General features: G+C 41.2%; 1 protein-coding gene across 4 annotated transcripts in view; it reads left to right on the forward strand.

The window, feature by feature from the left end:
- The window catches only part of uba6 (ubiquitin like modifier activating enzyme 6), a 447,925-nt gene that overhangs the window by 307,781 nt on the left and 127,619 nt on the right, over nt 1-12,525 (forward strand). For all 4 annotated transcript variants that reach the window (XR_011889573.1, XM_072281896.1, XM_072281895.1 and 1 more), the window contains 2 exons: nt 6,682-6,787; nt 12,399-12,488. Coding sequence is in view for 3 of the 4 variants with exons in the window: in XM_072281896.1 (XP_072137997.1) it covers nt 6,682-6,787; nt 12,399-12,488 (196 nt within the window). In the remaining variant the exon portion in view is untranslated. The remainder of the gene's footprint in view (nt 1-6,681; nt 6,788-12,398; nt 12,489-12,525) is intronic.

Genomic DNA, 12,525 nt, shown 5'->3' on the forward strand with positions numbered 1-12,525 from the left:
CCTTCTCCTTGGATCCAGCACCAACCTGATTCTTCCAATCTACCTGCATATTGAAGATCTCCCATGGTTATTGTAACATTCCCCGTTTCTGTCAACTGTTGTCATTTGTATCCCATATCCGGGCGACTATTCGGAGGCCGGTATATAACTCCTGGCGGTGTTTTACCTTCGTCATTTCTTAACTCTGCCCACAAGGATTTTACATCTTCTGAGCCTTTCTGACATAGATACATTATTTCTAAGGATTTGATTTCATTCTTACCAACAGAACCCTCTCCTCCTCTCTGGCCATTTGTCTACTCTTTTGATATAAGATATATCCTTGGATGATAAGTTCTAAACTGTGATCGTCTTCCAGCCATGACTCAGTGATGCCCTCAGTGTCATATATGCAATTTCTAACTGCACTACAGAATAATCTACCTTATTTCATATACAACACCTTGTATTCATCACCTTTTTCAATTCTGTCTCCATGTTAATGGAACACCTATTTTAAATACAACACCTTGTATTCATCACCTTTTTCAATTCTGTCTCCATGTTAATGGAAATTAAATTATCATCGCTTTCTAATTTTTGATTTTCTTTTATTCTGGAGACTTTTGTAACCTCTCCTGTATTCTGCTTCCTTCTTATTTTATCCTTTTGCAATCTTTTCAATCATCCCCACTATTTAGATTAAAGCCTAGTTATGCAATTTGCACAGGACACTGTGCCATCATAGTTCAGGTGGAGCCCTTCCCTCTTTTCCCTATACTTGTGCCAGTGTCCCACAAATTCAAACCCATTTTTCCCAAACTTATATTTAAGTCACCTATTTAGCTCCATGATCTATCAACCCTCTGCTAATTTCTGCATACCTCAGGTAATAATCTAGAGATAATTAGTTTTTTTTATTTTAAATTTTAATTTAGACCAAAAGACATAGAAGGAGAATTAGGCCATTCAGCCCATTAAGTATGCTCTGATATTCCATCATGTCTATCCCTGATCCCTCTTAACCCCATACACCTGCCTTCTTACCATATCCTTTTATGCCCTGACTTATCAAGAATCTACCAACTTCTGCCTTAAATTCATCCATTGAGATGGCCTCCACAGCCACATGTGGCAACGAATTCCACAGATTCACCATCCTCTGTCTAAAGAAATTCCTCTGCATTGCTATTCTAAACATTTGTCCCTCTATTCTGAAGTTGTGCCCTCAGGTTCTAGACTCCCCCAGTATCAGAAACAGCCTCTCCACCTTCATTCTAGGCCTGTCAACATTTGATAGGTTTCAATGAATTTTGCCCTTATTGTTCTAAATTCAAGCAAGTACAGGCCCAGAGCCTTCAAGTGCTCCTCATATTGTAAGACGTTCATTCCAGCAATAATTGTCGTGATTCTGCTTTGGACCCTCTCCAGTGTTAGCACATCCTTCCTTAGATAAGGAGCCCAAAACTGCTCACAAGTCACCAAGTGAGGCCTTGCCAATACTTTATAAAGCTGCAGCATTATATTCTTGTTTTTATTCTCGTCCTCTCGAAATGAATGCTAACATTGCAGGGACTTGAGAAACTCAGTTACAGAGAAAGGTTGAATAGGTTAGGACTTTATTCCCTGGAGCATAGAAGAATGAGGGGAGATTTGATAGAGGTATATAAAATTATGATGGGTATAGATAGAGTGAATGCAAGCAGGCTTTTTCCACTGAGGCAAGGGGAGAAAAAAAACCAGAAGACATGGGTTAAGGGTGAGGGGGGGGAAGTTTAAAGGGAACATGGGGGGGTGGGGGGCTTCTCCACGCAGAGAGTGGTGGGAGTATGGAATGAGCTGCCAGACGAGATGGTAAATGCGAGTTCTTTTTTAACATTTAAGAATAAATTGGACAGATACATGGATGGGAGGTGTATGGAGGGATATGGTCCGTGTGCAGGTCAGTGGGACTAGGCAGAAAATGGTTCAGCACAGCCAAGAAGGGCCAAAAAGCCTGTTTCTGTGCTGTAGTTTCTATGGTTTCTATTGCATTTGCCTTCCTCACCACAGACATAACTGGTATAACCTGCAAATTAACCTTTAGGGAACCCTGCACAAGGACTCTCAAGTCCCTTTGCACCTGAATTTTTAAAATTTTCTCCCTGTTTAGAGAAAAATCGAGGCTTTTATTCCTGCTACCAAAGTGCATGACCATACACTTCCCAAAACTGTATTCCATCTGCTACTTCTTTTCCCATTCTCCTTATCTGTCTAAGTCCTCAAGCAGCCTCCCTGCTTTCTCAGCACCACCTGCCCCTCCATCTACTTATTATCATCTATAATTTTGGCCACAAGACCATCAATTGCATCATTAAAATCACTGACTTACAGCAACAAGTGGTGGCGCATGGCCAAGTGGTTAAGGCGTTCGTCTAGTGATTTGAAGGTCACTAGTTCGAGCCTTCGCTGAGGCAGCGTGTGTGTCCTTGAGCAAGGCACTTAACTACACATTGCTCTGCGACGACACCGGTGCTAAGCTGTATGGGTCCTAGTGCCCTTCCCTTGGACAACATCGGTGGCATGGAGAGGGGAGACTTGCAGCATGGGCAACTGCTGGTCTTCCATACAACCTTGCCCAGGCCTGCGCCCTGGAAACCTTCCAAGGTGAAAATCCATGGTCTCATGAGACTAACGGATGCCTATAAAAAAAAAAACAACATAAAGAGAAGCGGTTCCAACACTGACCCTTGCAGAACTGGCAGCCCATCAGAAAAGGCTCCTTTATTCCCATCTGCCTCCTGCCAATTAGCCAATACTCTATCAATGCTTGTATCTTTTCCTGTAATACCATGGGGGCTCTTGTTAAGCAGCCTCATGTGTGGCACCTTGTCAAGGGCCTTCTGAAAATCCAAGTTATACCACATCCACTGTTTTTCCTTTGTCTATCCTGCTTATTATTTCCTAAAAGAATTCTGACAGATTTGTCATGCAAGATTTTCCCTGAAGGATATTATGCTGACTTTGGCTTATTTTATCATGGGCTTCCAAGTACCCCAAACCACATCAAATCCAACACCTTCCCAACCACTGATGTCAAGCTAACTGGCCTATAATTTCCTTTCTTCTACTTGTCTCCCTTCTTGAAGAGTGGAGTGGCATTTGCAATTTTCTAGTCCTTTGGACCCATGCCAGAATCTATTGATTCTGAAAAGATCATTACTGATGCCTCCATAATCTCTTCAGCTACCTCTTTCAGAACATTGGAGTGTTGTCCATCTGGTCAGGTGACTTATCTACCTTCAGACCTTTCAATTTCCCAAGCACCTTCTTTCTAGTGATAAACTGCACTCACTTCTGTCCCCGATACTCAAAACTCCAGCATACTGCTAGTGTTTTCCGCATTGAAGACTAATGCAAAATACTTATCGTTTATCTGACTTCCCTTGTCCCTGGCTACAATCTCTCCAGCATTGTTTTTTAGCCAATGTCTGCTCTTGACTAGCTTACCTTCATATTTTAACTTGGCTTTTTTGGTTCCCTTTTGTTGGTTTGTAAGTTTCCCAGTCCTTTAACCCCACTAGTTTTTTGATCTATTATATGCCCTCGCTTTTGTTTTCATGTTGGCATTGACTTTCCTTGTCAGCCACAGATGACATAGGATCAGAAGGTGTAGAGTCTCTATGGGTTGAGTTAAGAAATGGCAAGGGTAAAAGGACCCTAATGGCAGAATTATACAGGCCTCCAAACAGCAGCCGGGATGTGGATTACAAATTACAGCAAGAGATAGAAAAGGAATGTCAGAAGGGCAATGTCATGATAATCGTTGGGGATTTACACATGAAAGTGGATTGTGAAAAACAGGTCAGTACTGGACCTCAAGAGAGAGGATTTGTAGAATGTCTAAAGGATGCCTTTTTAGAACAGCTTGTTGTTGAGCCCACCAGGGGATCAGCTGTGCTGGATTGGGTTTTGTGCAATGATCCGGAGGTGATAAAGAGAGTTTAAGATTAAAGAACCTTTAGGGTTCACAATATGATCGTGTTCACTTTGAAATGTGAGAAGTTCCAATGTGTCAGTATTTCAGTGGAATAAAGGAAATTATAATGGGATAAGAGGGGAACTGGACAAAGTTGACTGGCAAGGAACACTAGCAGGAAGGACAGCAGAGTAGAAATGACTGGAGTTCCAGCAAAAAATGAGGGAAGTGCAAGACAGGTATATTCCAAATAAGAAGAAATTTTCGAATGGAAGAAGGACACTACTGTGGCTGACAAGTGAAGACAGAGCCGAAGTAAAAGCAAAAGCAAGGGCATACAAGGAAGCCAAAGCTAGCAGGAAAATAGAGGATTGAGAAGCTTTTAAAAACTTGCAGAAGGAAACTAAAAAGGTCATTAGGAAGAAAAAGATGAATTATGAAAGGAAGCTGGTGACCAGTATCAAAGAAGATATTAAAAACGTTTTTAAGTATATAAAGGGTAAAGGAGAGTTGAGGGTAGATATAGGACCAATACAAAATGACGCTGGAGATATCGTAATGAGAGACGCAGGGATGGCAGAGGAACTGAATGCGTATTTTGCATCAGTCTTCACAGTGGAAGACATCTGCAGCATACCAGACAGTCAAGAGTGCCAGGGAAGTAAAGTAGATGCAGTGAAAATTACAACTGTGAAGGTCCTCAGGAAGCTTAATGGTCTGAGGGTAGATAAATCTCCTGGACCTGATGGAATGCACCCTCGGGTTCTGAAGGAAGTAGTTGGAGAGATTGCGGAGGCATTAACAATGATCTTTCAAGAATCAATAGATTCTGGCATTGTACCAGATGACTAGAAAATTGCAAATGTTACTCCACTATTTAAGAAGGGTGGGAGGCAGCAGAAAGGAAACTGTAGACCTGTTAGCCTGACATCAGTGGTTGGGAAGTTGGTGGAATCGATTGTTAAGGATGAGGTTACGGAGTACCTGGCGGCACATGACAAGATAGGCCAAAGCGAGCATGGTTTTTCTAAATTTTTTGAGGAAAGTTACAAGCAGGGTAGACAAAGGAGATGTAGTAGATGTGGTGTACTTGGATTTTCAGAAGGCCTTTGACAAGGTGCTGCACATGAGGCTGCTTAGCAAAATATGAGCCCATGGAATTGCAGGGAAGTTACTAGCATGAGTGGAGCATTGGCTGATTGGCAGAAAACAGAGAGTGGAAATAAAGGGATCCTATTCTGGCTGGCTGCCAGTTACCAGTGGAGTTCCACAGGGGTCGGTGTTGGGACTGCTGCTTCTTACGATGTATGTCAATGATTTGGACTATGGGATTAATGGACTTGTGGCTAAATTTGGCGATGATAGTTGGAGGAGTGGGTAGTGTTGAGGAAACAGGGAGCCTGCAGAGAGACTTAAATAGTGTAGGGGAATGGGCAAAGAAATGGCAAATGAAATACAATGTTGGAAAGTGTATGGTCATTCACTTTGGTGGAAGAAATAAATGGGCAGACTATTATTTAGATGGGGAGAGAATTCAAAATACAGAGATGCAAAGGGATTTGGGAGTCCTTGTGCAGGATACCCTAAAGATTAACCTCCAGGTTGAATCAATGGTGCAGAAGGCAAATGCAATGTTGGCATTCATTTCTGGAGGTATAGAATATAAGAACAGAGACGTGATGTTGAGACTCTATAAGGCACTCGTGAGACCACACTTGGAGTATTGTGTGCAGTAGGATATTTTTAAACTATTGGAAAATATATAAGTACCTCTTATGATTAACACAATTTACACTTAAAATTAATGTTCTTTAATCTACATTTTGCTAATATCCGTGGGTAAAATCACTTACTTTTGATTTCCTATCAAGATCAAAATCCCAAAGCATTTATGTTAGAGTCAGATTTAATAACACCAGCATATGTCGTGACATTTGTTAACTTTACAGCATTTATATACCTTTGACTTTTGAATCCTGACCGATAAATCCTGATGCAGGGTCTCAACCCAAACAATCCACCATTCTTTGTGTTCACCAGTGCTGCCAGACCTGCTAATTAAAACATAAAACATGGAACATTAGAACTTCATCCCCCGATATTGTGCCAACCATTTAACTTACTCTAAAATCAATCTAAACCTTTGCTCCCACATAGCCCTCCATTTTTCTATCATCCGTGCACCTAAGAGTCTCTTAAATACTCCTAATGTACCTGTCTGAACCACCACCACGGTTACACAGTCCTCCACGAACCCACCACTCTTTGTGTAAAAACAAAACACCTTACCTCTGACGACCCTATATACCAACCTCCAATCACCTTAAATTAAATTAAATTAAACTCCCTCATATTAGGCATTTCTGCACTGGAAACAGTTTCTGACTGTCTACTCGTTTTATGCCTCTTATCATCTTTTCCTCAAATCACCTCTCATTCTCCTTTGCTTCAAGGAGAACAGCCCTAGCTCACTCAACCTATCCTCATAAGACACGCATTCAACCAGGTAACATCCTGGTAAATCTCCTCTGCACCCTCTGTTAAGCTTCCATTACGGTACAGTTTGTATTTTGCTAATGAAATCCTTGTATTTGTTCCAAATATTTTGCTTTATGTAGCTCCTGCTTATATGTAAATTATATTAAGGGAGGTTTTAAACTCCTCGCATGTATTACTTTGAACTTGTCTCATTCTGTACCTTTGTGCTGTTGCAACTGACAGTGTGTCTAACTTTTTATCTACAGTCGATGTGTGTCAAATCAGCGTCCTCTTCTAGATTCAGGAACTATGGGTACAAAAGGACACACAGAGGTTATTGTGCCAAACCTGACAGAGTCATATAACAGCCATGTAAGTGCACACATTTTGAATAATGGATCAGCTCCATTCTTGCTTCTCATGTAAGTGAATTTGAGGAAGATTGAAGAAAGCAAATAGCTGTTCCAAGATATGCAGGGGGCAGAGTATAAATATCATGAAGGAAAATTTTAAAGTTTATTTCCCTTAATGAGCTGCTGATAGGACTATTTGATGTTGGTTACTTAACCATTGTATCAATTCAAGAAAATATGCATGTTATCTATTCTTCCCCTGTTCACCTTTTCTCCATCTGCTTTGAAATTTTTTTTTGAAAAAAAACAAATTCTTTTGCAATCTCACTCAGTAAGCTGTTGGATGTTATGTTGAACTTACGTAGGACATTAGTGATCTTAATTTAGAATATTGTCCTCTAGTTCTTGTCACCTATCTACAGGAAAGGTTTCAATGAGATTGAAAGAGTGCAGAGAAAATTTACAAAGATGTTGCCAGGACTTGAGAACTTGAATTGTGGGGAAAAGTTGAGTAAGTTTGGGCTTTAATCCCTCGAGCGTAGAAGGAAGAGGGGAACTTTAATAGAGATATTGAAAACTATGAGGGATAAATGAAAGCAAGGTTTTGCAATGAGGTTGAGAAAGACTAGAACTAAAGGTCAAGTGTTAAAGGTGAAAGGTAAAATGTTTAAGAAGAATATCTTCATACAGAGAGTGTTGAGGATCAATTTCAAGATTTAGAAACATAGAAAACTACAGCACAATACAGACCCTTCGACCCACAAAGCTGTGCCGAACATGTCCTTACCTTAGAACTACCTAGGCTTACCCATAGCCCTCTATTTTTCTAAGCTCCATGTAGCCATCCAGGAGTCTCTTAAAAGACCCTATCATATCCGCCTCCTCCACCGCTGACAGCAGCCCATTCCACGCACTCACCACTCTCTGCATAAAAAAACTTACCCCAACATCTCCTCTGTACCTACTTCCAAGTACCTTAAAACTATGCCCTCTCGTGCTAGCCACCTCAGCCCTGGGAAAAAGCCTCTGACTATCCACACGATCAATGCCTCTCATTATCTTGTACAAATTTGAGGGAAATTTGTCTGAGTAGATGGATGGGAAGGATTTGGAAGGCTATGGTCTGGGTGTAGGTTGATAGGATTAGGCAGAATGATGGTTCAGCATGATTAGACAGGCCAAATGGCCTGATTCTGTGCTGTATTATTCTATGACAACACACTCTGCTTCCTACAATTGAACCGCATATAAACCTGTGTAATTATCTCTTTCCCCCCAGATCCCATGCAATCTAATCGTCCACACTAGTCTGCCACGCATAACCTTGTCAGATGCCTTGCTAAGGTCCACATAGATGATATCCTATGCCCTACCCTCATCTTGCATTTTGGTCACCTCTTCAGATAAATCTGTAACGTATTTTCAGACCTGACTTGCCATGCAAAGCTGTGTTAATTATCCGTAAAGACCCCATCTGTCCACATGATGATTGCGCATATCTGTCAGTATCTCTCACAGTATCACACCACTGATGTCATGCTCACCAGCCTGTAGTTCCCTGGCTTGTCTTTCTGCTCTTCTTAACAATAAAACTCTGCTAATTTAATGTCTTTCAGAACTTTGTGTATGGTAAAAGATGTAGCAAGTACCTTTGTAAGGATTTCTCAATTTCTTCATGAACTTCCAGCATGGTCCAAGGATACACTCAATCAGGCTCTGAAGATTGATCTAGTTTAATCCACTTTAAGATTACAAAATTATAGAAACATCGAGGCATAGAAAACCTACAGTACAATACAGGCCCTTCGGCCCACGAAACTGTGCCAAATGTACTTACTTTATAAATTACCTAGGGTTACCCATAGCCCTCTATTTTTTTAAGCTCCATGTACCTGCCCAGGAGTCTCTTAAGAGACTCTATCGTATCCACCTCCAGTACAGTCACCGGCAGTCCATTCCATGCACTCACCACTCTGCATAGAAAAACTTACCCCGACATCTCCACTGTACCTACTTCCAAGCACCTTAAAACTGTGCCCTCTCATTTCAGCATTGGGATCAATGCCTCTCATCATCATATACACTTCTATCAGGTCACCTCTCATCCTCCGTCACTCCAAGGAGAAAAGGTCGAGTTCACTCAACCTATTCTTATAAGGCACGCTCACCAATCTAGGCAACATCTTTATAAGTCTCCTCTGCACCCTTTCTATAGTTTCCACATCCATCCTGTAGTGAGGCGACCACAACTGAGTATAGTACTCCAAGTAGAGTCTGACCAGGGTCCTATATAGCTGTAACATTACCTCTCGACTCTTGACCTCAATCCAACGGTTGATGAAGGCCCATACACAGTATGCCTTCGTAACCATGCAGCAGCTTTGAGTGTCCTATGGACTCAAACCCCAAGATCCCTCTGATCCTCCACATTGCCAAGAGCCTTACCATTAATACTATATTCTGCTATCAAACTTGACTTACCAAAATGAACCACTTCACACATATCTAGGTTGAACTCCTTCTGCCACTTCTCAGCCCAGTTTTGCATCCTATTGATATGCCGCTGTAACGTCTGACATCCCTTCACACTATTCACAACACCCCCAACCGCTGTGTCATCAGCAAGTTTACTAACCCAATCCTCCCCTTCCTCATCTAGGTCATTTATAAAAATCACGAAGAGACAGGATCATAGAGCAGATCTCTGAGGCACACCAGTGATCATTGACCTCCATGCAGAATATGACCCATCTACAACCACTCTTTGCCTTCTGTTGGCAAGCTAATTCTGGATCCACAAAGCAAGGCCCCCTTAAATCCCATGCCTCCTTACTTTCTCAATAAGCCTTCCATGGGGTACCTTATCAAATGCCTTGCTGAAATCCATATGCATTACATCTGCTGCTTTACCTTCATCAATGTGTTAATTCACATCCTCAAAAAATTCAGTCAAGCTCATAAGGCATGACCTGCCTTTGACAAAGCCATGCTGACTATTCCTAATCATATTATGCCTCTCCAAATGTTCATAAATTCTGCCTCTCATGATCTTCTCCATCAACTTACCACTCACTGGTCTATAATTTCCTGGGCTATCTCTACTCCCTTTCTTGAATAGGGAACAATATCTGCTACCCTCCAATCCTCTGGAACCTCTCCCGTCCCCATTGATGATGCAAAGGTCATTGCCAGAGGCACAGCAATCTCCTCCCTCGCCTCTCATAGTAGCCTGGGGTACATCTCATCCAGTCCCAGTGACTTATCCAATTGATGCTTTCCAAAAACTCCAACACATCCTCTTTCTTAATGTCTACATGCTCAAGATTTTTCAGTCCGCTGTAAGTCATCCCTACAATCGCCAAAGTCCTTTTCTGTAGTGAATACTGAAGCAAAGTATTCGTTATGCTGCCATTATAGTTCCATACACACTTTTCCACTGTCACACTTGATAGGTCCTATTCTCTCACATCTTATCCTCTTGCTCTTCACATACTTGTAGAATGCCTTGGGGTTTCCCTTAATTCTGCTAGCCAAGGCCTTCTCATGGCCTCTTCTGGCTCTCCTAATTTCATTCTTAAGCTCCTTCCACTAGCCTTATAATCTTCTGGATCTCTATCATTATCTAGTTTTGGACCTTTTGTAAGCTTTTCTTTTCATCTTGACTCGATTTTCTACCACCTTTGTACATCATGGTTCCTGTACCCTACCATCCTTTCCGTCTCATTGGAACGTACCTTTGCAGAACTCCACACAAATACCCCTGAACATTTGCCACATTTCTGCCGTATATTTCCCTGAGAACATCTGCTCCCAATTTATGCTTCCAAGTTCCTGCCTGATAGCCTCGTATTTCCCCTTATTCCAATTAAATATTTTCCTAATTTGCCTGCTCCTATCCCTCTCCAATGCTATGGTAAAGGAGATAGAATTGTGATCACTATCTCCAAAATGCTCTCTCACAGAGAGACCTGACACCTGACCAGGTTCATTTCCAAATACCAGATCTAGTACAGTCTCACCTCTTGTAGGCTTATCTACATATTGTGTCAGGTAACCTTCCTGATCACACCTAACAAACTCCACCCCATCTAAACCCCTTGCTCTAGAGAGATGCCAATCAATATTGGGGAAATTAAAATCTCCCACCATGACAACCCTGTTGTTATTGCACTTTTCCAGAATCTGTCTCCCTATCTGTTCCTCGATGTCCCTGTTACTATTGGGTGGTCTATGCAATAAAGAATAGACAGCAAATGTCTTTCCCAAAGGCTGAAATATCTAAAAATTATATATATATATAGGCATCCGTTGGTCTCATGAGACCATGAATTTGCACCTTGGAAGGATTCCAGGGCACAGGCCTGGGCAAGGTTGTATGGAAGACCAGCAGTTGCCCATGCTGCCACCGATGTTGTCCAAAGGAAGGGCATTAGGACCCATACAGCTTGGCACCGGTGTCGTCTCAGAGCAATGTGTGGTTAAGTGCCTTGCTCAAGGACACACACGCTGCCTCAGCCAAGGTTCGATCTAGCGACCTTCAAATCACTTGACGAATGCCTTAACCACTTGGCCACGCGCCAACACATCTAAAAATTAGGGCGTGCATTTAAGGTGAGAGGGTGTAAGTTCAAAGGAGATGTGTGAGGAAAGTTTTTCAAACAGAATAGTGATCAAGGATATCAAGGATAGTGATGGAGACAGACATTACCCACCTGATAAACTGCCTTTTACAAAAGAACCTTTCAGGAAAAGTGCTATAGGTCTATTAAAACAAAAACTTCACATTATCTTAAAAATTTCTTCCTCCAGGCAATTAATCTGATCAACCTTTCTTGGTAGCCCTCCCCCCAACCCCTCTATTATCTCAGTCACTACATTGGACTGTAAACATTTTAAACCACTTTTTATATGTCTTTTACAGTGTAAACACACACCGGTATTTATGTATTTTTGTACATCTATTCCATATCTGTACTTCTAATTTTTAATATATTTTTCTTTGTTCTTAATAATTACTGAATACTGTTGTTTTTGTTCCATGTCGCACCAACACAAAACTGCAAATTCCTACTACTTGTAAATGTATATGGCAAATAAATTTGATCCTTAAGTTGATCCCTATTGCTTATGAGACATGGTACCCCCTGTACAATGCCATGCCAACTGTCCTTCCCATATGCAGTAGATCGTGTCTGTCAGAGTTACCTTTATTAATTTTCCTGTCAGTTAAATTTAATTCATCAGCTTGTCCTTGCGGCCCCATTTCCTGACTTGTCCTTGCGGCCCTTCTTAAATGAGAGAACAATGTTAGCCATCTTCAAGTCTTCAGATAGAAATGGGGATCACGATAATGGGATAAATACTCTTTAGGGGCCTACATTTGCTGTGTATGTCTTTCCCTTTCAAATTACATCTGCTCAGGCTTGTCAGCATTAAATTCTATCATTGAAGTGAATAGTTGAGGCAGAGATTTTAACATTAAAATAGCATGCTGGCATAAATGAATTTAAATGATAGCATTTCTGTACAGTAAATGAAGACCTGTGTAATGCATATTTGAAATTATTAATATGGGAGTGGTACCAGATATTATATACATGCTTTAACAATTTGTTTGTTTGTTTTTACAGCGAGATCCTCCTGAAGAAGAAATTCCATTTTGTACACTGAAATCCTTTCCGGCATTAATTGAGCACACAATACAATGGTCCAGAGACAAGGTATTCAACAGTGGAAAACATTAGTTCATGATTTCAA

Source organism: Mobula birostris, chromosome 17, assembly GCF_030028105.1.
Source record: "Mobula birostris isolate sMobBir1 chromosome 17, sMobBir1.hap1, whole genome shotgun sequence".
In the NCBI taxonomy this organism is placed as follows: Eukaryota; Metazoa; Chordata; class Chondrichthyes; order Myliobatiformes; family Myliobatidae; genus Mobula; species Mobula birostris.